Source organism: Lampetra planeri, chromosome 8, assembly GCF_965212315.1.
Source record: "Lampetra planeri chromosome 8, kcLamPlan1.2.h2, whole genome shotgun sequence".
Lineage (NCBI taxonomy): Eukaryota > Metazoa > Chordata > Hyperoartia > Petromyzontiformes > Petromyzontidae > Lampetra > Lampetra planeri.
In genome coordinates this window covers 12,144,375-12,171,431 of record NC_136114.1, presented here as the reverse complement: position 1 = coordinate 12,171,431, position 27,057 = coordinate 12,144,375, and the positions used below count along the sequence as shown (strand labels likewise).

At 44.9% G+C, this 27,057-nt stretch overlaps 1 protein-coding gene across 1 annotated transcript in view; it reads right to left on the bottom strand.

Moving 5' to 3' along the window:
* Positions 1-6,603: 6,603 nt before the first annotated feature.
* ARL1 (ARF like GTPase 1) overlaps positions 6,604-27,057 on the bottom strand; it is a 40,237-nt gene continuing 19,783 nt past the window's right edge. The window contains exons 3-6 of the mRNA XM_078597058.1: positions 12,633-12,714; positions 11,222-11,333; positions 7,555-7,733; positions 6,604-7,214 (exon numbers count right to left, since the gene is read on the bottom strand). Of these exons, the coding sequence (XP_078453184.1) occupies positions 7,184-7,214; positions 7,555-7,733; positions 11,222-11,333; positions 12,633-12,714 (404 nt within the window). The 3' untranslated portion in view covers positions 6,604-7,183. The remainder of the gene's footprint in view (positions 7,215-7,554; positions 7,734-11,221; positions 11,334-12,632; positions 12,715-27,057) is intronic.

Sequence of the window (27,057 nt, the reverse complement as noted above, 5' to 3'; positions counted from 1 at the left end):
TTTGTATATATTTTTGTTATTTCCCCCCCCCCCCCTCGCCTACTGGGCTGTATTATAATGGCAAATTTTTTTGTTTTGTATCGATGCCTAAACCTGTACGAAATAAAGAAGAAATTTGTGACGGTCTTGGCGTGGCATGCGTTGTCCCTCCCGTTTCGCGACGTTGTGTTTGGCCGTCACTAAGCGGTGAGCAGCGTGCTGGGCTTGACCCTACCAGAGGGGTCGTCGGTTCCATTCCATAGGCGCGGCAGTCGAAACGATGGAGCCATAGTCTTTGGTTCTTTTGGTAAAGTCACGTGGGTATAAAATAAAATAAGTGGCGACGTTTCGAACGCAACACAAGCGTTCGTCTTCAGGTGAAAATCGCGATAGACCGCGATGTCTGCTGCGAACAGCACGATGTCTGCTGCCTTGTGAAGAGAAGCTGTTACCAGCAAGAGTTTGTATACGTTTTTTTTAGAACAAAGGTAGCCGAAGTAGTGTTAATGGGGTAATTATAGTGTAAAGGTAATAAATAGCGTGGCATGTTAAAGGAAATGAACTTAGACGAGCATCTTGATTTGAAGCTTTCGTGACTGCAGGAATCCATACTCTTTGGTTCTTTCGGTAAAGTCACGTGGGTAGAAAATAAAATAAAGACGGAGCAAGTTTCGAAACCGCTCCCCCCTCCACACACACACAACCGCCCAGCAGTATATAATACAGGGACACCACAGGTCAATCGCAGGCCACGTGTGGTGGCGTAAAGTGTGGGCCACTGCCAGATCTTCCGAGACGTGTGGACCAGCTTGCAAAAGGCAGCGGCCGAAATAGAGCGGGTGCCCATTCGCCAGCAGTAGCGAGTTGGAAGAAATCGCAGTCCTGCACCTTTACTATGAGTGCCCACAACTTTGGTATCCAACTCACATTGGCCAACGCTATCATTTCCACGCTTGCGAGAGTAAAACTTGGTAACAGAAGAGAACACACACACACAGAGTTTGGTACGTTACACCCTTTCTCAGTCACGGAAAAAAGCGACGGAGCGTTTTGCATACTGCGCAAATAACCTCCCCCCCGCTCACCCGCCTTCACTAAGCCACACTGACACAGCATGCTGAGGTATGGACAAACCAACAACCACGTCCAACAGCATTCGGAGGAACTTCATCCTACGGGCTGTAAATTATTATTATTTTATAAATGTATATCCCTATTATTAATTACTAAAAGCAAACGCTTTTTTGGAATGGGAGGGTTAATACTAGTCGAAGGAACTACAACCAAATTTTGGATGTTTTTTAATAGAATTTCGCACAGGTCGTACATCTAAACTAAAACTATTAAATTTTATTTTACCAGGTAAGGCCCACTGAGCTATGTAGCTCTTTTTCCAAAGCGACCTGACCACAAATGATAGCTCAACGAAGTGGCTTATCGCGTGGACATTTATATCAGCCAAATACTCTGAAACGCATTTTCTTAAACGTGGTGGGGAAAACGGGGGGACATGGGGAACAATCCACGCGACCACGGTGAGAACACGCGAACTCCAAATATACAACAAGCGTTAGGGTCGCGATTGAACCCGCGACCTCCTGTATACCAGGCGAGGTGGTTAACATCTCCTAGCCACCGTGGCGCCCCACTCACAGCAGTGACACGGCGCACGTGAGTGTTGCCTCTGTATCACCTCCAACACAAAACACAGTTTGGAAGTCACGCACGTGACAGCATGCGCGCGCTTCGCTACATCATTAACAGCACTCTCAGCGCGTTCACTCATCTCGCCGGCTGGGGTCCGACGATTATGGAGGCTGGGTGTAAAAAAATAAACCCAACAATTTAGTCGTTTCCATTGCTTGCCGTGAGTTTAGGCCGACGAGCGAGAGTAGAAATATATTCCTCTCTGACAAAAGTCGTTTTCCCTTCGACGGAAATGTCTCCATTATTGCCAAAACAGTTTAAATCCCTCTTTAAGCCTGAAAGCGATAATCATAAGACAAATTAAGAAAAACAAACACTGAAAGGTGCACAAAGCACCATTGAGAAAATGCGTGCTCGGATATGCATTGAGAATTTTGAGAGGTCCTCATCCAGCAGTTGACCGATCATGGCTGACGACAATTTCAGTTTGTTTCCCTCCCTTGATGCAGCGTCTACATTACCCACAACATTCACCTTCAATAACACGCAGGCCTGTGACTTCACCCACCACGTGTCCCTATCACTGATAAGGGGCCGTATTTAGAGGAATTCACCTTGACTGCTGTTTTTGGGTATAAGTCGAAAGACAGCATGACTCACTTTAAATGTTTTGTTATATCATTCAACATCACCATTAGCCATGGTTAATCCAAAGTCAGTGTCATGGAGACACACGAAACACTGGGGGCATTTTCCAGAGGATCACAGTTCGTACCCAGCGGCCGTCCTCAAAATTTACTTCGGGGGTAATAAGCGTGACGAGGAGTATTTACACTTACTAACATCGTACCTGTCGCACCGAGATCCCTGAATGAATCGCAACTTACGTGAATAATTCTTACTACTACACGCAAAAATCTGCTTCACAGCGGACATGAACGACCCACTGACGTCATTCGCAAGTGGAGGCCATCGTGTGTCAGTGTCCAAATTTGCCTAAAAAAAACGACACTGCTCAGTAACTCAACTGGGAGTGCACATTGGGTAGAAAATGGCAGACTAATTCCCAAGGTCACTTGCAACCGAGAATATCCTGGTGTCTTGAATTCTCACCCGGTTAAAGAAAATAAAACTTGAAACTAGGATGAAGGCCTTCCACACCTGCCTGCATCATCTCTCAAAATCCTACGAATAATTCACCCAGCACATGCAGCCACAAGCTGATTTCACGGGCCGATTTTACTTCGGTTGATGTCCTCTTTCCATTCCTTGGCTTTCACACCGCGATTATAATTGGCCATTGACCATCATTCATTCTAGCCGTGTCCTGCCCAAGCCGCTTACTTTTATTACGTTTGCGTCTTTAACCTGTGTATGTTTAAAATCACTGCGAAGCTTATTTTTCTTCATTGTCAAAAAAGTGTTGACCTCTCGTCGATTTAGCAAATATTTTCACATTTGCTTAAACAAAAAGTGTTACATTCAATGTACAATACAAGTTGTGTCAATGTGCAAAATGCATCAACGCCTGCTAAGAATATCCACAATGACTGACATCGCAAGTCTGGACTTCAAAATTCAAAGGAAGATCATTCAAATTCAGACGCTCTTATTTCCAGCAATCAGCAAAACACAAAGCAAAATAAAACAGCTGAACCATGCAGTGGTGATTTGATCAGCTTTTTATTAACAGAAACACCGATGAAAGGGGGCATTTGGCAATGTGAACATCGGACCATACACATCTCAAAATCATTTGTACCACAGCAATGCAGCGTATGAATAACCGATAACTATTGCCACTAAAGCCTTCCTCGATTTACGGAGCCACATGCCAAGATTCGTAAGAGGTGCAGAAGCTCGAGGTGCAGCCGAGTGATGACTCGCACCACTGCTGGCAAGAGGGCGTCCGCAAAACACCCACAACAGAGCCCCCTCTAGAGGGTATTTGGCCTACTCTTCCACACTGGCATGGACATTTTGGAAGGGGTAGCAGTCTGCACAATTCACCCCACCACACGCGACCTACCGATCAATTAATGACATCGTTGGTAAATAAAACTAAACATTAATTTCAACCACCCATATTTAATAGCGCAACCTCTTTAACAGCTCAAGAAAAACATGCGGTGTGCAATTGCATTTTAGATTGAAGGGTCAAAATAATGCCCCACTGAGTGGCCTCATTACAGCACCTGGGCTATTTGTCACCAAAACACAGTGCCTTTCTTTACTCTCCATGTACACCACCCCCCCCACTGGGCCACATTCACCGACTCTATCCCCATCACTATGTACAATAACGTCTGTAGGCAGGGCAGTCTCAAGTTGAGCCACGGACCATTTAGCTTGCCCGGGGACATTCATTCAATGGGCATGTTTGTACATGTTCGTCTCGTTTGGACGCTCCACTTTCCATCAGGAGCTTTGTACGCAATTAAAATATATCATTCCATCATTTACATCGCTTTGTCCACCAATCATTGGGATGAAGGCTTCCCCAACGCCACAATGGTGAATGAGGTTGTTTGACCCTACTTCACCACGCCGGTTGGTGAAGGTGGTGGTGGTGGTTTGGGGGGGCGGGCGTGGAGGTAGGTTTCAGATATCACTTGCCACCGATACTAGCTGTGCCCAGGAATGGAGCCGAAGTGGCCGACTTCACGGCGCAGTGTGTGAGCCACTGCACCGCACAGGTTACATTGGTTGTCTGCATTCCGTCTGTACACGGTAGTGCCTCCACGTGTATATATGGGGGTGGTGAAAGGGTCTTGCGAGTCTAATATAACTCCCAGCAACGTTGCACTCGTACGATGTTATTAGTGCCCACAGATGGGGCGTCGAAGTAGGCCTACAATTAAGTTGTGCAGGGGGATTTTTTTTTTTACAGGCGTCTTTCTCAAAATGCTGTGGCTGCTACTTGAATGAGCAATATAAACAAAATTATAGGTCTGCTTTCACAAATGTTCCGCAGACAATGTATGCACAAAAAGACAAAGATCCCTTGAAGAACTTCTGCAAGACTGTTGGGGCAAAGTGCTGTTTACGAGCACCGATAAAGGCTGGCACGGTGGGGGGGGGGGGGGGGGTTGGGTGGTTATCACCACGCCCTACCGCCTTTGTCTCCCTAGTGGCGATGTTTACACACACCAGGTATTCACTTGAGGCTGAGTCGACCTAGGGGAGACCCATGACCAGTTCAGATGTTCGTCACTGGTCTTGGTGGCCGTGAGCGGGAATCGAACTCGGGTCACCGGGTTCATCGCGCAGCGAGCTAACCGCTGCACTACCACTCCCCCACCGTACACATAAACACATATGTAGAGCGTACATATTGCACGCAAACAGGATGGAATTACCGCCAATGGGTGCAAAGGGACGTTGAAAGTCATTCGTGTTAATTCCTTCACCGGAGGACGCATTCAATTCAAGACGCAATTCGACGGAGCTCCTGTAGTTTATGCGAAGGACACTGGGTCACAGTAAGTGGAGCGACCAATAATTAGCAGTGTAGACAAACTAAGATCAATCAAGTAAAGGTGGCCAAGTGTTATCGAGTTTGTTGATGATAAAAAAAAACAAGTACGATGTACGACGCTCGCAAAACACGGGTCCATGGAGACGCGAGGTGCCGCGTCTTCGAAGTGGACACCTTCGGCCTGGGTCGGTGTGACCAGGAGGAATTGGATGTCACAAATAAAACGCGCAATTTTGCAATCGCTCAAAACCCTTAAAGAAAAAAAACCCTTTTAAAAGCAACTCGACGCCTTCATGCTTGCAAGAGTACACACGTGCACACAGACACACCAAACGCCACTGCACGCAGGCAAACTGCTAAATAGTTTGTTTCTGGGGACATATTTTTGGTTAAAAGACCCCACCGGGACTGGTTTCATGCTTGTTACGCAGAGCTTCTACGAGGTTTTAATGCGTCGTGTTTGGCGTTTTTTTCCCAGTGTCAATAATGCTCAACCTGACACCGTGTCAACTTTCACCGCGTCGTTTTCTGGACCGCCACCAAACTGCGATGCAGATGGCCCCCCCGAGACACACCGAATACTGGTGCTGCTGCTGCTGCGTAGGTTTTCTCGTGGTTGTGCTGTGTAGCTTTCCGATGTGTTTTCGGGTTCTGCCATTTACTCGCTTGCTGCAGAAGCTCCCAGGACGTGGAACGAAACGTCGGACGTCATGCCGACCAACATTTGGTATGAATTAAACAAAAACACAATGGACAGCCACTTAATGTCCTTGCTGTAAGAAGAGGCCAATAATTACTAGTCGTGTAGCGATGCATCAATTCATCAACAGATTCTCAAGCGAACAATACATGGATATAGTTTTATATGCAAGAACCACTGTTGGTGTAGACATTGCACTTAGTTGATTGAGGACTCCTCCAGCCACTAGAGGCCACTACATTCAGCACACTGTAAAAAATGAAAGAATTGATAATTTAATCTCATCGCAAACGTGAATCGCAACAATTACTTGAATCGGATTCAGGGGTTAGCATTATTATATGTGGGATAGAGAATAATTTAGAATCTTATCTTAAAGGGATGTACAGAGTGTCTTTAGCAAGGCGTTTTACAGCATTCATAAAATTGTACATAGTATGATAACAATTTGAAATAAAGAATTGGGTTATTGTAGTTTCGATGCAGTAAAACAAAAGGGATTGATAAGGAGGTATTGGGATAGGCCTGGTCGTAGTTAGAAGGGGGGGGGGGCAACAGAAAACTGGGCAGCTGAAAAGTAATAAGGCATCATTGCAATAATTAACTTTTACAGAACAAGTGAGAACTCAGAACCTGGGACAGCCAACATATTTCAAAAACAAAAGCGTGCAATTTGCCTGCCGCTCATTACGCACCCGTTGGGATGTCTGTGCACGAATGACGAGCGGAACGGCAGAGAATTGTGACGCTCATTAGTTGAACTCTCAGCAGAATAAAATACAAAGAAACAACCCAGGTGTGCCTTTAAATCGAAAACTTGTTTATTGAAGAGTAACGCAAAACGTTGCAGTGGACAGCTAGCTATAGACACCAGGCTTACAAAAGCAAAGACATGAACACAGACCTCAGGAATTATTTTTTTAAATGGCCAAGAATAAGTAGTAGTAGAAGAAGAAAAGTGTTGCACGGTCACGTTTTAGTTTTCGGTGATGTCAGTTTGGACGTTAAATATATATCCTCAACACTAATGGTGTTAGCGATAAACTCCAGAGAATATCACATCTCCAGTTGCAAATAAAGATGCATTAATGGAGGCTCACATCTACGCATGCATCAATGCCACATCATGACACATCCACCGCATTTATACAGCTGAAAACGAGGGACCGATAGGCAAAAACAGAAACCCAGAGTCAATCTTTAAGGACACGGAATGTGACCTTCCAATGAGGTTTAAACAGCAACAATGTATTCTCTTGCACCTTAACCCTGTACACACGTGGGATTGGGGCACCCGGCTGGCCACCTCCAGATACGAAGGATACTTTACATAATCGTGGACTTGGTGGAATCAAAGGATTAATTCACTCCAGTGGTATTCACTGCCTCGTCTTTAGAGCCTCCACCAGCCTGTCGAAGCGCACACACGCACACACACAAGGCGACAGAACACCGCGTATTAGGAGGCAAAGTACACAACCTACATTTACCTTGAGCTCACTGGCACAAAGGAGCATCGCTGTTTGCTTCATTCAAACTGCACCTGTCCTCCGTTGACAAGTGCATGAGTAACAGAGGTGATCGTGACAGCAACAGCTATTGTGGCATAGTCAGCAACTGCTCTACTTTATGGGTGGCTGCGGCGATGGAAAGAGGTCATGCTCCCAGGATGCGAAGATGTGCATGCAGAACCTTGGGAGAGAAAAGGTGCCAGATGTCATATTTGTGAGTTGCTCGCAAAAGGGCCTACCACTCCATGGCCTCATCGAGCCCGGTCCCCTTGGTGGCGGACGTCTTGAAGATCTGCCACTTGCGGTCCTTGAGGGCGGACAGGCCCAACGAGTTGGCCACCTCGGTGGGTGTCATTGCCTGCTCCATGTCCTGCTTGTTGGCGAACACCACGAGGATGGCCTTCTTCAGCTCTTCTTCCTGCAGGGGTTGGCACACACAGCAACAGCCGCCATTCGCGCCGTTACGTGACAGTGACGTCGCCATAACAATTGTGCCAGGCTAGGTGCACCGAGGCCCCGTGAAGTGTGGAAGGCTCGCTTCCGGCAGGAGGTCATGGGAGAGACCCATAGGTTACAGGTTAACTGACTGAAATGAGTGGAAAATGCACCATCGGTGCTCCGCACTGTGTCAACTTGCGATGTTTTACTCAGCCAATGCCCTGCTCATTGTGAGAATCAATTTCCTGCCCTCCGTTATTATTGGGAAGGGCGATCTTGACATTGCTGGCACCAGCCATCGGAAACCCCAATCAGCTCCGCATCCTTCTGTACCGCATCAGCCCATCTCTTCTCCAGCCTGTGCCGCACCCATTTAACCCCCTCGATCTGGCCAAACGGAAGCCGCTTAAGGCTTGTGGTGGTTGGGCATATGGGCGACATGACACGGCCAATGCAACCCGCCTGTCAGAAGAACTTACTGATGGGACTTTGTCCATCCAGATCCCATTGGCACGCACGCACGCACACACGCACGTGCATGCACACACGCACACACACCGTGACTTATTATCTACTTATATAGCCCTCCTGTCAATCAAGTGCTGGAAGAGAGCCTTCCTGCACCTTTTGGGTCACGGGGGGATATTTGACCACACTGCACTGTGCTGGTCATTACAGGTTGGTGAAGGTGAGGAACAGACGTTGGAGCATAGAGCAGTACAACAATGTATTTGGCTGTCAACCTTGCCCTAGAGCAATATAAAACACCTGTTTTTATACACGTTGGGCGCCCATCCAATCACTATCCAGTCTCCATCCTGCTTAGCATCTGCAATCTGATGTTTGATTACATCTTCATTTGCATATTTAAAAATGCAAATGCAGACAATGAAAAGTACTTTTGACAAAGGCAAAGAAAGCTAAACATTTCCATTATTTGTAAAATAAACAATTTGACACACAACAAATGTTCTCAAAAATGCACAGCGTTTGTTCAATTTTGATTTTTATCAGCGCAAAATCAGCAATGTTTGCTGTTAAGCTAGCAGCGCATACACACCACAAACATGGTTCGCCAGAAGTGGTCAGTGATTTTTGCAGGAGGGGCCCAAGCCTTTCTTTCACATCACACGCTCTCAATGTCTAGGGGGCAGGTGCCTTCAACCTCAAGTTAATACGTATTTGTCCGTCTCAATTCTCTTACGTTTACTTCTGGGAATAGAGCGAGGGAACTACATCAAGGCAACCCACGTCAGCATTGCAAGTGCATCAATGCTATCAGATCAAGTAAAACCGATCTCGTAGCACGCATTCCTTTACCTCAAGCACCCGATTACGATCTCGCGATCGTAACTGCAGATACTCGCATGATGCCATTCCGCAGAAGAATCCTCTCCTTAGAAATTGTAATTTCGGCACCAGTAAAACTTTTAAAGGCCTCGTTAAAACATTTTCATAAGCGTGTCCCTATTTTGGCAGTGACGACATCGCACAGAGTGAAATGTGGACACTTTTAATAGCCTACTTCTACCATTCTTTGCCAAACATCCACGTTAACCCATTCCTAGCCAAAGCGTAAAATAAAGCACTCGCTCTGTATGTCTCAAAGGCACACTCAAGCTCTTGGGTTGTGCAATTGCGAAGACGCACTAAGACACATTCGCAGTTTGTCCGCCAAAGCTTATTCCATGTCCAGCGAATGACCAACCACACGCAGAGAAAAGAGAAAAAAAAATAATTTGGCATCATCTTCTTGGTTCTTTCGGTAAAGTCACGTAGAAGGGAAATAATAAAATAATAAAACATAATAAAATAATTCTCACGACGTTTCGGCCACAACGCAAGCAGCCGTTCTTCACCTGAGAACGGCTGCTTGCGTTGAGGCCGAAACGTCGTGAGAATTATTTTATTATGTTTTATTTTTATTATTTTATTATTTCCCTTCTACGTGACTTTACCGAAAGAACCAAGAAGATGAATCCCTGCAGTCACGAAAGCTTTAAATCGAAATTTAATTTGGCATCGACAAAATGCGATTGCAATTTGGGGAGATTTAGAGTTGAACAAGAGCTCGACATTCTGCAAGCACAATTTCACTTCCCTAAACTGTCCGTGCCCGCACGGTTATCACCGCCTCGCACGCCTCGTCCGGCCATGTCAAACCAAAACCACGACCAGCTGAAGCACAGAAACTCCACGAATTACTTTCACAACACAACGCGCACACTACAGTTACAAGAACGCATGCCTATCCAGGTTCGTGCAAATCCCACTCGTAATTTCTGACGCCTCTCTTTTAAGTGTTAACGTAAAAAAAAAAATACGCCAGCTTGTATTCTGCGCACCAGGACCAGCAATCGGTTAATTTATCTATCACACACGTGTAAAACTGTTCACGCTGCCACGAGTTCGATTACGGGGAATACGGCCGTAATTGTGGGTTAATCTAGTTGAAAATATTTAAATACTCATCAACGATGCATGGGAATTTAATATTTGTTAATCTCGATCCACACCCTGAAAAAGTATCCATAAAACAGTACACGTGCTGTGAATCAGAATGTCGAAGCCTAATTCAAAATGAAAGTCTTAAAAAACAACTAAAGGCACTTTGGCAGCGAGATGCGCGGAAATAAGGGCTATGATGAGAGTCATTATTTTGAACAGGTGCGCAAAGTCACGGCAATGCAACGATGAAGCATTCGTCTTTACATTAACAGGCGGAAGGAATGACGGTAGTTTGCATAAGGGGAGCAGTACATAAGCTGTCACTGCATTTTATCATGTCATCATCCACATTATCTTCACAAAGTGCAAGATTTGCATCTACCTGGCCAAAAAACTTGGCCATCATGTTTAACTACCTATAGCTTTAGAAATGTCTTGTTTTTGCATGACAAACATATTTTTGACACGTTCGAAAGCAAAAAAAAAAGTGTGTTTGAGTGGTACTGGCCGGCAAATTCCACGCGAATGGGTTAGGGTTTCGCGCCGGGATGAGACACGGGTTCCCTTTAAAAGTTCCGACCATTTCGACAGATGCTGGACAGCAAGGATGTGAAGCACGCAATTTCTCACAGGGCCTCGTTCATATTTCGCAAGATATTGGGAAAGGGCATGTGAAACTCGCTGTGCCTCAGGCCGGTTGTGGAAGTATACGGTCCCACGGATCTATTGCCAATAAAACCACAGTTGGCACAGCCGGCACACACTGGAAAAAAACTTACCGCAACGGCTAACGTTTATCTCAATGCAGCATAATCTTACCTGGTCAGCACTTACGATAGCTCGATTAACATTCAACCAGACCTCAATCAAATCGCCAGAAACGGTAAAGCACTGTGCGATTGTAGATGGGCAAATATCTCAAAGTAAAAACGCACACACTTAACCTGTGTGTATTTCATTTCATGCACAATTGTGACATATAAATGTTCAAAAACGCTGGTATACAGACGTTGGGCGCACCTCCAGCATGGCCACGAGCTCAGACTTGGAGATGCCCATGCGGTCACGATCGCAGCTGTCGACCACGTAAATGATGGCGTCCGTGTTCGAGTAGTAGCAGCGCCAGTAAGGCCTGCGTGAGATGGACATTAACATCGAAGAGGCATAAGAGTAAAAATAATAATTGACGTCACGAGTTCATTCAGGCAAGCCTTGGCGAGCCTCAAGACTTGTTCAGAAGGATCCTGCACTGGGAAATTTAGCCGATTATTGTTTCATATATATGCACAGATCTTGTCACTCCACTGCTGGATGAAGGCCTCCCCACGCCGTGTCAGTTATGGGGACTGTTTGGCCCTATGTCACCATGCTCGTGGATTGGCGAAGGGGGTTGGGTTGCAAACGACCAGTTCGGATACCACTCACCAGAGGTGTGGACTCGAGTCATGTGACTTGGACTCGAGTCAGACTCGAGTCATGAATTTGATGACTTGCGACTCGACTTGGACTTGCATAACAATGACTTTGTCCCACCTATGAGATGTGGACTCGAGTCATGTGACTTGGACTCGAGTCAGACTCGAGTCATGAATTTGATGACTTGCGACTCGACTTGGACTTGCATAACAATGACTTTGTCCCACCTCTGCCACTCACCACTGATATTAGCCAAGGCCAGGAACCCAACTCGGGGAGCTGGGTGTTTATCATTTGCTATAAAAGCAGAGGACATAGAAATCCAACATGGAAGGGGATAACTCTGAAAGGTCCACACAGATGGGTTTAAGATTACATTGCCGAAGTGCCATCTCCCATCCACTTGGCAACCCAAAGCTACAACACCTGGCTATTCCTCAGCAGTTTCCAATTCAGGTGCTAACCAGGCTGAACCTGCTTAGGTCCCAATATCTGATGAGATTGGGTACATTCGATGTGATTTATTCTTTGATATGGATTTGGCCAACATTCCAATGCAGGACCCTCCTGAAAAATAGTTTTGAGAGTCAATGAAGCGGTCTTCAATAAATGAATGACATTGCACTATTAAATGTGCATTCTAAGGATCATGCAATATTAGCTACAATTATATGAACAGAGGACTGAAGGAGACACAAAAGAAAGTTATATTATAAAGCATGAGCCAGCAGTGTGAAATATACATCATATGCTGGTTGCCAAAATGTTTCCATATAGTTGTACGATGTTTACATTTTACATTATTACTTTTGAAGTGTTGTACCTCATTTAATAGTTTGTTTATCACCTTTTTTACATCTACAAGCACTCCGTACATATTTACCACAATCGATTTCTTTAATATGGCTTGCCATAGGACATTAAAAGAGCCAAACAAATGTCCTTATTAGCCAGGCAGCAGTGATGTCCATTTGGTTTACAGCCAAGAGGAGACAGCCGTGCCCGATGACCTCACCTGATGCTGGTCTGTCCTCCGAGATCCCACACTTGGAACCTCAGATTTTTGTAGGTCACAGTCTCAACATTGAATCCAATGGCTGGGGAGAACAAAACAGAGGGAGTGGAGAACACAGAGAAACGCACAATGAAACAGCTTTAAAGCCATTGACATATTTCATCATCATCAGTCATGAGCCACGGTAGTTTAACATCAATAATCTAGAGGAGAAAGCGGTCGGCTGATTTTAGACCAACTTGAGTAACAGATTCAAATTCCTGTACACGCGCATTGATGAGAGAGATGTCACCTCTTTTAAACAATGTATCAAGTACAACAATAATGGATAGTGGGTGGAAGGGGAAGGTTAGAACAGGGGTCAGCAACCGGCGGCTCTGGAGCTGCATGCAGCTCTTTAAGGACTGTTTCGAGATGTTACCTATCAAGCACCACAGTCTCGTACTCGCATGCACTGCGGCTCTTGAAATTGTTTTAACCGAATTTTAAAAACAGGCTCTTCTTGATATTTTGGTTGCCGACCCCTGGGTTAGAAAGTAGATAACAAATTGTCCAACATATTTATGTCAGGGCTAAATCAAACCGAGCCCATGGACAGTCTTGGGCAATCGTTGGCTCACTGCCACCTGGGTGCTGCTGAGTTGCCTCTGAGTTGCTCTAATACTGTACACTGCGTTGCAAATCAAAATGATGAATTATTATGAGAAAGAATACAATTGTGCACACGTATATGTACAGCCCTTTTGTCAATCCACAGCTGGATGAGGGCCCTTCCCCACGTCGTGCGGGCAGTGGGAGTTGTTTAATGACGTCACCGCACGGTGCGGGTTGGCGAATGTGTTACAAAGTCACGTTGACAATAAGCAATGTCGCCAGGACTTGCGGAATGTAGAGATTTTTTTAACTAAAATTATTCTCCTCCACCGAGTTTGTCAACAGGTTCAGAGATTTGAATGTGTGATAGATAGACATCAACAATGATTCCATCTCACTGGCCATTTTACACAAGCTGCAGTTCGAGATGATGTTGTGCAGTCAGTACTGTACATGTTTGCTCATTAATAAAAGATTATTCATTTGACAATTTTAAAACTTCCTCTTTTAACGTGAAAAAAAAAAGAAAAATCAGAGATGTTTTTATGATAGAACTTATTTCATCTGGCCATCCCTTCGGATGGAACATCTCATTTGCCAAGGTGTCATTGGGTGTTAAGTGACACACGTACAGCAAACACGTAAATTACACGTGTACCAACATTTTAAATTTATAACTTGTACAATGAACTTGACAGCCAAACACATGCATCCATAAATAAGCGGTGCTCACCGCCAGTGGCTGTAGCACGAGCTCTCACTGTAACAGTTGTAGACGTTGTGCAAATGGCATTAATTTTTTAAAGTCAAATATTTAGGTAAGTCGACACTGGCGGCATATATAACCTGCCCAATGAAGCAGCTCTGTGTCCGAGAGAGTGTGCCGCCGTCTTTGGGTTTGTACTCAAGTCATGTTAAAAGCATTGCGATTTCGGGAAAGGAGAGCAGCGTTATTGTTGGGAGTCAAAGGATAGCTGCTCAGCTAAGTAAGAAGCACCATTTTGATGCGTACACTTGCCCAGTGGACTCCCTTCTATTTTGGGGGGAGAGCCATGTCAAGCAATTGTACATATTCCACAGTTGTATTGTCAGATATATCTGCAAAAAGAGTTGGAGACAGTGTCTACCTTTTTAAAGGAAAGTTTACGAGGCAGCAGAACAAACGTCAGCAGAACATAGTCAAGTAATATTATATTTAGCATGTTTTGCACGTTAATTTCATGAGACAGTGACACTCACTCTAAGCACAAATGACAACACCATGCCTTCTAGGCCTGTGTGTATGCAATATTGACCTCAGACAGGGGTCATTTGGTCTAAACGGTGAATGGAAAAAAAAATGTTCAGTTGCAGCACAAAACCAAAGCTGCGTGGGTGGTATGGTGGGGAAGGGTGGTCCCTATGTATGCCCAATTAATATACTGCGTGAAAACTGGGTACAAGTTGCACTATTGGGGAGTTTCTGACGAGATTACTTATACCAAATCACACACAAACGCACAAGCAAACGGCGCTGGTGTGGTCACACCATTAAAGAATTGCTGTTCGTGAGCGACCATTGATGTTGGAGTGGCACATGGGCGAACAGACAGGCCAGCACCACAGCCACAGCTTTGTCTGCCCAAGCCACTGTTGACACACCTGCAATGGGCACGCACAGTTTAAGCCGAGTCAAATTAAAGATGTGAGCCAGGTGTGAACGCCAGTTGTCAGCGGCGTGCCAACTTGGATATCCAACCATGAACACAAGCACTGAGGGACGGTGTAGAAACGGCAAGCACAAAAATGTATTTACGTGAACACAAAAAAAAATCTCGAACGTTTTATCTTTTATCGTACAGTCCCTTTGTCAATGCATGACTGGGTGAAGGTTTACCCCATGCCGTGTGAGTCACGAGGGCCGGTATGACCATACTTCACCACACTGGTCAATGCAGGTTGGCGAAGGGGGGGGGGGCCAGTTAAGATATCACTTGCCATTTATGTTACGCATGAACGGGAATCAATCTGCATTAAGCAGATTCAAAGTGCAGTTCGCCAACCTCTGCACCAGCACGTTACATACTTAGTAAAATTCCTAATTTCTGAATCTTGGCGGCAATGAAACAAAATGCTTTTGAGCGAAATCCAAATTTCAGCAGCAATTTGGATTTCACTCAAAACCACTTTGTTTAAAAAGTGGCTCGTGTTTCGGCTGGGGCGACACCATGGATCACGTCGCAAGCAGAGCAGTAATGTATAACTCGGGACAAATATTGAAAGATTGCCAAAAGAACGTTGCCGTACGACATAATTCTGACAAAAATGGAGGGCCACTCAAATGGTCCGTGCTGATGCGATAGGAACAAATCCCCATTCAAACATAGAATAGCACGCATGCCTGCCATGCGAGCGTGTCACACACAACACCCAAAAATCTAGGCACTGAAATGCTTAAATGACAATGCACTTTCTGCTTCGTCCTAGCCAAAATGTTTACACCACCTGCTACAGCACGCACTTCCTTTCTGGCAGGCAGCATTACCCTGACTTGCTTATGCAAATTATGTATTTAAATGAATGCCAACAGTGAGACAATTAGAGGTGGGGGGGACCATTCGACACCAGCAGTGGTCAAACTTTCTACACTCAGCTTCCCAGTATTTTGGCCTGAACTGTAAGAGGCAATAAAACATACGCTGATCAAACAGCAAGGAACACAGAAATGATGAGGGATTAACTTGACAAGGGGACGCTGACTGTGTTTGTGGTCAAAGCAAAGGCACTGGGCCTCCTGTGTGCTATGTGTGTTTGTACTTGCATGGGGCAGTTATAGTCTGGCTTAAAGGCTGTCTGTTCTGGACTCATTGCTTTTGTTATAGGGCCCACAGTATTTATTAATAATGGTAAAGGCGCAGCCCTGCAACTGCTTGTTCAGGCCACTGCTGGTGGAAGGGTCTCCGCTACAGGGAGTTCTGGTGGGCCCTTTCGGGAGTATGTTGGCCTACTCTTCCACGCTGGCCAAATGTCTTGGTAGTGGTGGGAGTACCCACACTCTTTCGTCCACCATGCCACACTACGGTGGACTCATTTATACTGCTGGATGGAGAGGTGGGGTAGAGATGGGAAGGGATTTAAGAAACGTGCCCATTGTTGCTTATAACGACAGCATCCACATCGGAAGATCAAACCGGTGACCTACGGATGGCAAGTCCAACGTGCTAATGATAATACCATTACAGCATGTTCCACGTATTAGCTGTAATACGTTTTAGTTTTCTGTCATGTTGGAAAAAAGAACGTGTCGTGGCAATGATGAGCCCTAGATTGCACGACATAGTTGTTCGTGCAGACACGGTGTGCGCGCACTCACGTACGCCACACGGTGCTGTTTGTTTTTACAATCGGGCGCAAGCGTGCATGCCTGGGTAAACGCAAATCGTGTGAACGCACACTCATGAATAGAGTTGACGAGCTCGGGCAGAGACACGCTTGAGACACCACAGCAGCAACGTGGCCCTTAAACCAGTGACCTGGCCTCCACACCGCCACAGCCGTCGAAACAAGACAAACGGCTCTGTGCAAACGAGCAAACCCAACGTCCAGAAACTGAATGTCTGCTTGGCACTTGAATGTTCCATTCGGATACGGGCCGTTGCCCCAACACATGGCCTATTATGGGTTTTTTTTCTTTTTAGCTCAGTTTTATGGACAATCACGTTTGGTGTTCATCATTTGTAAATTCGTACCGAAGCTCTGCAAATGACCACCATCATCGTTTATTATTCACATAGTGCCTCCCATGCAGTACATTGCGAGGTGCCGGAACAATGGGACATTTTAGATGAATTACTCAGAGTAAGGAAGTGATTACAGATCAAATCGAAAGTTCAGAAATAATACATTATGGGCAAAATATACAACAAATGAGAATAAACAGATTCAAAAGCTGAACTGCGGAGAAGACTACTTAAGTTTCGATCCACTTAATTATATTTTTGTCCACAAATGCTGTCGACAGAAGAACCCCACTAAAAGCCCCACTTTTTTTATTGCAGTGCATTGGCTAAAAACATTCCCCTTGAGACGGCAAGGCAAATCAGAACTCACAGTAAAGAAAAAATAATTTTAAGGTAAAACATGAACCAAAACAAATTGCTCTGATATTGTAGCTACAGCACTTAGGGTCGGTATCCGGAGTTGTCCGGTGGAGTTTTAAAAGTTTTTGATGAGATAAAAAGGGAAGAGAAAAGGACTTTAAAGGCGACTTTGAGATTCACTCTTGTGACGGCACTGTGACGAGACTGCCATACCCTTCAGTGGCATCATTAGAGTGAAAATGAAAATACATTCAAAGTCGTTCTTTCACGTAAAAGACGTTTCAAACTTCTTTCAAACAGCCAAGGACATACATAATAGGTACAGAATAATGAATGTGATAATGCAAAGATTAATTCATGTAAATTCATTCTTACCCAAACGACACTTGGAGTCAATCAGGGGCATGACGATCAATCAGGCACGTATGATCCGTGCAAATAATATAAGGCATTACGTTTACGCGAAGGCGACAAACAAACACTTTATTGAGAAACGATACAAAAGGTATTCGGGGAAAAATAATTAATGATTTATGAACTGAATTTGGATCCTGGCTTGGGACAGTTCACTAAACCACTGTGGGGGGTATCGATAGCCGCATACCTACTCGAACAAGAAACAATGCAAATCAGATCGCAAAAACGATACTACAATAACATAAGCGAAGCGTGACCCCGACTCGTGAAAATTCATCAAATCTCTGCGGGGGGGAAGGGCGGGATAAATAGGTGTCAACAAAAACAGCTTTTTGTTGTTGTTGTTGTTGTTGTTTTCAGCACGTTCTCATAAACAGCCTTGCAGAGATTGCTTTCACTTCCAAACGTCGACCTCATCTCACGGTCACTGTGATGGCATGCGACCGAGTGGGCGTTTGGCTTGCGTTGCGCAACGAAGGCCGCCCAACAGGCTGCCAAGATAACCGGCGTGAGCCGGGAGAGAGGGGGCCCACGAGCAGCAGGACTACGCTCAGATGCACCCCCCCCGCACCGCCGTGTCCCCGGAAAGCTCTGCCCACAGCACCTTAGCCCATCAACGATCTTGCTAAAGCGATAACTGCTGGTTGCCATGGCGCAGGGTATACTATCGGCCGAGAGGGACAGCGGGCGGCTGTCAAGTTGGGGTGTCACAACGGAGTGCGTTAAGGGTAAATATGAATCACCAACATTCGCCCCCTCCCCCCACCACTGCTCCTTCCCTTCGCCCAGCCAAGATTCCATTAATAAATAACGAATTTGAACATTACAACGAATGTCGCAACTCCAGTGGCCGTTTTGAGCTGGGTAAATTTCCCCCTTGAGGGTCAAATGGAGGATTGACAAGAGGGGACACGTCTTGAACCACCTCCTGTTTTTCGCCGCGTCATCTGCCAGGCATCACATCGTGACAGTTCTAACGCATTACTCATGGGTCTTCATTGGCTGCCGATTCAGAAACGTATCGCGTACACAGTGGCATCCGTCACTCATCAGACTCTGACAGGGCAGTCACCCATCTAATTGCCTGGACGGCTCACAATTCACAGTCCGATCGGGCGTCGGTGATCGGACAGCAAATCCCTGCTTGCGATTCCACTGACCAGAACCGTAATGGCCGGCAGAGCATTTCCAGCTGCCTCTCCATCGGCCTGGAACGCTCTGCCCCATCACCTTCGATCACATCCCATCTCATGAAAGATTTTACAAAAATATATTGAAACACCGTTTTTTTTACGTAGCCTTTGGGACTTAGACCAAAAGTCACCGGCACCTCCACACTCGATCATCGGCCACAGGCCTCTGCATTGTGGCATTGCATATGATAAATAAATGTGCTTATTATTATTGTTATTTTTTCCAGCTTTTCCTGCGGCTCAAACAGGATGGTCCATTGCTGCCTTGTGAGATGCGCGAGATATCTGACCAGACTTCACCACACCAGTGAACGTCGGTTGGTAAATGAGGAGGGAGTGCGTAACAACAATGGATTTTGCCAAAGTGCCCTCACTGATGCCGATTATACCAGTCTTTTTGCACATAGTGGTCACCCATACAAGCACTACACCAGGCTCAAATTCTGCTTGGCCTCTCAGATCTTTCCCTCAGATCTAATCCAATCAGGTGAAATCTGGACGGCGACGGTCACAGACTCATCTTCGGGTTAGAAGACCCAAATTGACGGCACAAGACCCCGGATGAGGCATATACAACGTGTGGCTCTATGGTGGATAAGAGGCGATTGAAAGGACTTCTGGGATGCCATCTTTAGGGGCTGTTCTCTGGCACAAGGTGATGTGCTGCTCGCTGTGGAAGGTATGAATGGAAATCTCTCTCGTTACAGTACAACTGAGAGCACCGTTGGAACATTATTTGGAGAAAAAAATGCCTAAAAATATATACTTTTGAAATCGCAACCCATTATCCATCCACCTTTATGTTCTATGTCAAATGCTTGTCAAACCTAAAATGCCCCAAAGATTAACAAATATTGTTCTGGGCACACTCCAAAATAGATGTTGAAAAACATTTCCTTGCAAACAAAAGGATGTTAAGATATAACTTATTTAAATAAATTACTCATGTTTTTGGTTTCTATAGTCCAGTGGCGCTAGGGAATGTAGAAGAGCAGCACTACGATTGCATCTGTAAATTCCTTTTTCAGACCAGTCTTTGAAAGATTATGGGAATCGCATGTCCAAATAGTTATCTAGAAAAATACCTGCGCTCTGGACAAAATTCTGAGCGGCGATAATGATCAAAACAATAACCATATATATATTTTAAAAAACTTATGATTGGCAAGGAATGCATGCTTGGATACAGTTTAAGTATTCTGTATTTAACAAAATTAAAGCTCTAAAAAGAGAGTTATTGCTTTCGTAATGGCAGACCCGGTTTTAACGATCTATGCAAATTATTGGTGGTGAAATTCTTGGGTAAGCTGGGCAAAAAACGGCAAAAAACAATGACGATGGGGCGATAAAACGACTGGCAGTACTCTTAGTGCAGTGTGGATGCCATCATAGCTCATGTTTTGAAACAATGAACCAGCTGTTTCACAATGAAAGTACAAATGCGTTACAATGGTTTTGTTGATGGCATGGCTGGCATATATACAGGAAGAGATTAGGACATAGTGATATTGTTTACGATGAGGGTAAGATAAGAAAGAGAATCATCATACGAGAGCACATTGAATTGTTCGATGAATCACACTATTTGTTTATTTAAATGCTAAAGCTGTCCTCGAACTTTTCAAGTCCCGCTGTTCATTAAACAGGAAATAATTACGTTCATCAAGAAAAACGAATGATAATTTCACAGTGCAAACATTGCTCACAGGCATCGTGCTATCAACCCAGCCACCAGTTTGATTCCTGGCCATGGCTAATGGTGGTGACTGACATTTGAAATGGTTCTGATCAACCTGCACTGCCCAGTGTAGTCAGGTATGGTCAAACAACCTTCATGATTTAAATCACGTGGGCTGGGGGCATTCATCCAGCAGTGGACTGACAATGGACCTGCAACTTTAAACTGTGGCTCACGCATATATTTCTGACACCAGATTCTTTTTTTAAACCATCATGAGGAATCCAATGCGTGGGCTGAAAAAAAAATGGGGATCCGCACCCTATTCTTTCAACTTGCCCAATGAACTTGACACGTGTGCAGTCAGGCCACCTCCATGTCAAATCCGTGGAAGTGACTACCAAATGCGGGCAGGAATGCAGGCAACCCATAAACAACCGCACGGTGTAACCGGTCCTTCAAGTCCTCCCTAGCCTTGAGAGCTGTGCCATTCGTCGCAAATTTATATATTCCTGTCTCCCGAGGACAATGCCAGCAAAGTATGCGGTGTAGTGATACGACGTGCGCTTTTGAAACTTGGCTACGGGTGGAAATATGTCCATTTTGGTTTCTTATTCCGTGTTCGTTTATGGATAATGCCTCATTTTAACGCATATTAAGAGTAGTTATATTGCTCTACCCTAGTAAAGAATTGGTTTGTATACTTCTTGAGAACAGGCCATCACTGATAACACTTTACGATTATTGGTAACAAAAGGGTGTAATGTTGTAGCAGTTAAAGTATTGCCACATTTCTCTCTACTTTATCGATGTACATTTTCTTATCCGTAATTAAATGGGATTACGTAATCTTAACATAATTTTCTATCACTTAATCCTTTATTGTACGAACTATTAACCACGACATGATTCCATGTGGTTGTGAAGCCTGCCAATCAGAATTTTGTGTGCTCGTGTGTGTTCATCAGAAAATTGCAAACTTCTTTGCATGAAATGTTTACCAATCCTCAACTTTCTTGTCCAACTGTGGCAAACCAATTCACCAGGAGCTAGCGATATGTTATGGGGGGAAAAAAGCACATACCCACACACCCCATTTTTTTAAGGAACTGAGAAAAATTCAAGGGCCCTTCTCAGTATTCAATCCAGCCAGCACGTCTTGTTTTTTAAAACATCCACACACGTGCATTCGTGGCGTAATGTGGAGGGGACAACTAATCCGTCTTTACGAACCTTCGACCGAAATCGTATTCGAAATCTATATAGCCATGCAAACTACCAGAGCACCTTTGTCCACTATCTGCATGTAGATCTAACATGAAGGCGGACAGTCAGCAGGCACTGATGCGTCTCAGTCGAGGCATGCATTACAACCTGCCCTTTAAAAGCAGCCACGTAATGTAGTGAAGCCCCCTCACTTTAAGCAACTTGTTACGGAACGCAATGGAAACTTTTTTTTACCTTGCAGTTCCTAGTACTACAGTACTGAATTAATACCAATTTAATATAAAGCCATTGTCAATCCACTGCTAGACGAAACCGTTCCCCCCTGCCCTACGCCGTGCAGGTTATCAGGGTTGTGTGACCGTAGCTCACCACGCTGGTCAGTGCCAGTTAGTGAAGGCAGATGTGGGATTATAGAAGTACAGTACAACATTGGATTTTGCTGTACTGCCCACCGCGTAAGCTCCTTAGCCTGCGACACCTGCTGTGCGTGGCCATCGCACAGGCAAGCGAGATGCACCATCCCGCTTCCAACATCTAGGACGTCGTGTGCATCCCTCGTGCCTTGGGTCATAGGCTTTGTTCCTATGACAGTGGTTTTTAATCTTTTTGCTGTACTTTTGTAAAAAAAAAAATTTGGGATTTGCAGTCATTTATCTCCGTTTTCTCTTACAACACAACCGTGCAATTTAAACTGCGGATGGAGTTTGGTTGAAAGTAACACTGGCTGGGTATAGAATTCAATGTACCGGAACATTTTTCTTGTGCGTGTGAGGAGGAGCAGTGGTGATTGCAGCTCATAGGGGCGTACAGATAGTAAAAACACGCTTATGCAAAGACACACACACACGCATACCACTCCTCAACACACGTGCACAGTTGTAAATGTTGTAACATAGGCTTCATGGGTGTAAAGATGGATCCATTCGTTGATTTAGAAAAAAATCTGAGGCTTACGTATTCCTAACATCTCATGGGTTCCAACGACTCCTGCAACCAGTCGTGGCGTCCTTGATCTTCACGGCAATGTAAAAAAAAGTATTTATTTAATTGAATCGCAGGCCTGATTTGCGGAAATGCATCGATTGCCTTTAGTTTTTTTTCCCAACATTGAAATCATACGATTGAGGCCTCTGTGGATGCCTGGCCGAGTGAGACCCCCTGCTGTATATTATTAGGCACTGGAACATTCAGCTTCCTGGGCCAACCACGCCTGCTAATTTCTTGCGACGATTGAATAAACTATTCCGTCGCCGGCAAGTCGGACGTTAAAGACCCGGCAGGCGGCACTCCTGAGTCCAACTGGATTCAAATCCGGGTTTCAGGCGGCTGCGATGAAACTGGGTTCACAAATGCAACAAGCCAATGGTCTAAACTTGATCAACAATGGATGAAGAATGCGTCACGTTAAATTCGATTTTGCACTTAATTCGTCTAATTTTAGCTCTCGAGACTCGAACAATCTTTGGAGGCCGTTAAAACGTGTGCACGTCAGCGTGGATAAAGATGCCTCATCGCAAGTTAGTTTTATGCCAGTGCGTTACAAGACTGGTTGCAGAGTTTCAAATAGAAATGTCTTCATCTCATGAAAAACATTTTTAAAGCACAATTGCAATGTTATTTGGGTGGGGTGGGGGTAAACATAGAAAATTACCCAGTATCATCATGTATAATGATATTCCATTAAGTCATTCATGACATATAGAACACAACATAACCTACAATTAATTTGGAACAAACAATTCCCCGTCTGTCAACAGTACTGTACATAATTCCACATCATGGAAGTACAGTATACACTAATACTCGTAAAAATAAATTAGGGGCCGTCCATAAATGACGTCACGCGATTTTGGACGATTTTTGACCCCCCCTCGTGAAATCCACAGCAAGAAAATTTGAAAAAAAAAATTGCAACATTTTCTTGCTGTGGATTTCACACCTGATGATGATTGCTTGTGTTGCAGTCGAAACGTCGTGAGAATTTGTATTGTTTTATATTTTTATTATTTTGTTATTTCCTTTTACGTGACTTTACCGAAAAAAACAAGAATATGAATCCCTGCAGTCACGAAAGCTTTAAATCAAATGGGTAACACCTCAGGTATAGGACCTGCACAGGGATGTAATTAATGTGACGTAAGGCCACGTCTGCGATTGTTTAGTCATCAATTACACAATATAGCCTCACGCACACAGGTAGAATTTCACGAGGAGAACAGTTTGCATGCAATTCATCCAAATTATAGGCAAACTTTACATTTTGGGGTGGAGTAGTGGGAGTGTAGCTTGTACACCGCATGGTGAACCTGGCAACCTGACTTTGAGAGCACAGACTTGGGACTCCTGCGCCTCACCAATCCGCACCGACCAGCGCGGCGAAGTATAGCCAAACAACAACCCCCACGGCCTGCACTACCGCAGTGAACTCATGCTGAGGGCTGTAGAAACGTCGTACGCTATTACATTCATTGAGCCATAACGTAAATTTCAGTGGATGTTACGTGGCTGTGGGGTGGGATGAGTCGGTGGGTTTGTAAACCGATTGCGAATTTGCGGTCACATGCTGTTTACCGGGGCCAGTGCACTCACATGCCCCGTCAACCAGAACGCAACCCATCCCGCACCCACCCACCCACCCGCCTCTCCTCCACTCTACTCAGTAATTCTTTGGAGATCGTGATCTGTAAATCCCTTCCCTTTAAACCTTTGCAAGATCCTACACCACCCCCTCTCCCCCGCCTCCTGCCCCATCACTGTCACGGGCCAAAACTCAACGCGTGACGCGTGCTGCCTGCCTGCTCACCAGTGCTTCTTCAGGTATGGGTCAGGTGCGCGCGTTTTGTAGGGTCATATGACTGGTGCATACAGGCACACACGTACACAGCCGCACGTGGGCACGCTTTACCGGCCACAGGTGTTTCATCAGAAACGCGACCAATCGTTGCGAACGCTACGCACGCACGCGTACACGTACGCACCGCCTACGCATACGGGCCACCCTGAATGAAAGTGGGATTGGAGGGAGAAGGACAATGCCTGCAGTCCTGTTGTACTCGCTGTAAAGATACAGACGACAGCGGGCGTTTGAACTCATTTCGTAAGATCGCGTTTGATACCCGACTACAAAAGGAATACTCGTGGCAAAGTGTGAATGTTTTTCTGTCTCCAAAAAAATCAGTCGCAGCATTATTGAGTAATTGCAGGCTGTACACATTGTTTATTTTTTGTGGGAATAAAAGCTATGCAAGGGTGCAGCTCTCTGGAATGTTCAAGATCAGGCTTGAAAAAAGCAGTAATTTTTGGCACGTACAATCTAACAAAGGAACTTTTATTTAAGCGGTTTACATCATTGATGCTCATTAAACTCAAACTCCCTTCATGCTAACTTAATATCGGCCTTTAGCAAATAAATGGAGGGTTGGAAATGTAGGGTGTGAAAGAAGTTCCACAGACGTATATAAGCAAAATACACATCATATGATTTGGCATCAAGTTTCAGGGCATGCCTTGGCAGGAATAGTTTACAAGTTGATGCTTTTGATTGCAAAAATTCTGAAAAACAAATACTGTCTTGCAAATGGGACTGGACACACTTCATAAATGGGCTAGAGCCTCAATTACTTATGTCGCTTCAATTCTGACATGCACAGTATGTAATGACACATTGCATGTGGTACACACATGAGGCATGCATATGTTGCAAAGTAATTATACATCTGAGGGGCGTGGCAGCACACCCCGCGACACGAGCTTGATTCCTGCTCATGGCCAATAACAGTGACGATCATTTGAGCCAATCCTGGCCTGCCAACCCCTCGTGTCGTGCCGGCCTTCGTAGGTGCTCGCTAACATACAGGACTTGCCCCAAAAATGTGTGAAAACTATTGAGGAGGTATCTTTGTCTGTTGTCCATCTCTGCATATATGAGTGGAGAGTCGGACTCAGTAGTTAGCGCAATGCATGAGCCAGATGATTTTAGATTCCCAGCCATAGCTAGAATCGGTGTCCAGTAGTATCAACTTTAAATTAGTTATTGCTGCGGTGTGAAAACATCAGCACTGGAGGCATGTTTCTGGCCACACCACCACCCTGTGCATCATTCCAGCTTTAATAATCAAACTTATCCAAAAAGCATGGATAAAGTCACAATTTCCTGCCCAGCTTTATTAAATAATTCTAAAATACTGGCAGTGAAGTCAGTTGTTTGACCATATTTCATTACACCGGTCGGTGCAGGTTAGTGGAGGGGCACAAGACTGGCTGAAATACAACTCGCCACTGATGTTAACTGTGACTTGGAATCAAACTCAGGTCATGAGATTCATAGCACACCGCACTCCCCACTGCTCCCATCGCCTATATGGCAATACAGGAAATATGTCACCGTGTGCGCCATTTCGAACAGAACCGGTTTGTAAGAATAGGTTTTTCTCTTTTTTCTGGCAACAAAACAGGTGTTACGATGTTAAAACACCAAACTGCAACCTTTTACGAGGAATCATGTCTGCATTAACCACAACACTTGTGGTCAGAATGCAAACAAAAAACTCTGATAATATATGCATTGTCTTTGAAACTGATTGGTCCACACCGGAGAGAACAGCTTTGTGCTACAATTATCATGAAGTCCAATTTTGCATTGCACAAGCAATGCTTAAATTACTATTTCCATTCTACATGATTATAAAAAACTAAATAAGTATTATGTATAAATATGAAGGCTGCACATGTGCAATATAAGAGGCCATGAAGTTGTACTGTTCATCAATTCAAGGACAGTAATGCGCCTTTTAAGCAGTTCGTAAACCAAGTTTACTGCGCATTTATGGCACGAGCAAATTAGTATCTGCCTTTAATGTGCCGCCAACCTTTGCAAAACGGGTAAACCTTGCATTTGACACCACGATACAGTCGAGCAGATTGGATCCCATTCCTACAAAACCTGCATTTAAGACTTGCGCCACGTTGTATGCGTTGCCGACTACAGCGCAGAGATATTTTAAGGGCGACAATGGGTACACGAATCAGGACAATTTGAGCGCCCATTCTAAAAAAGAACGCATCCAAGCACAACGGTGGCAGTGAATCTACCCACCTCCACTGCTCTCGTGAACGGGGGAGAGATTATTAACACAAGTGCTCCTTCCAGGAGAACACATCACAGGCGACCGCCACCCTGTGTTTTATTGGACATGCAATGCCGTAAACCTTAACGATCTTCTTTGGTGAGCATTTAA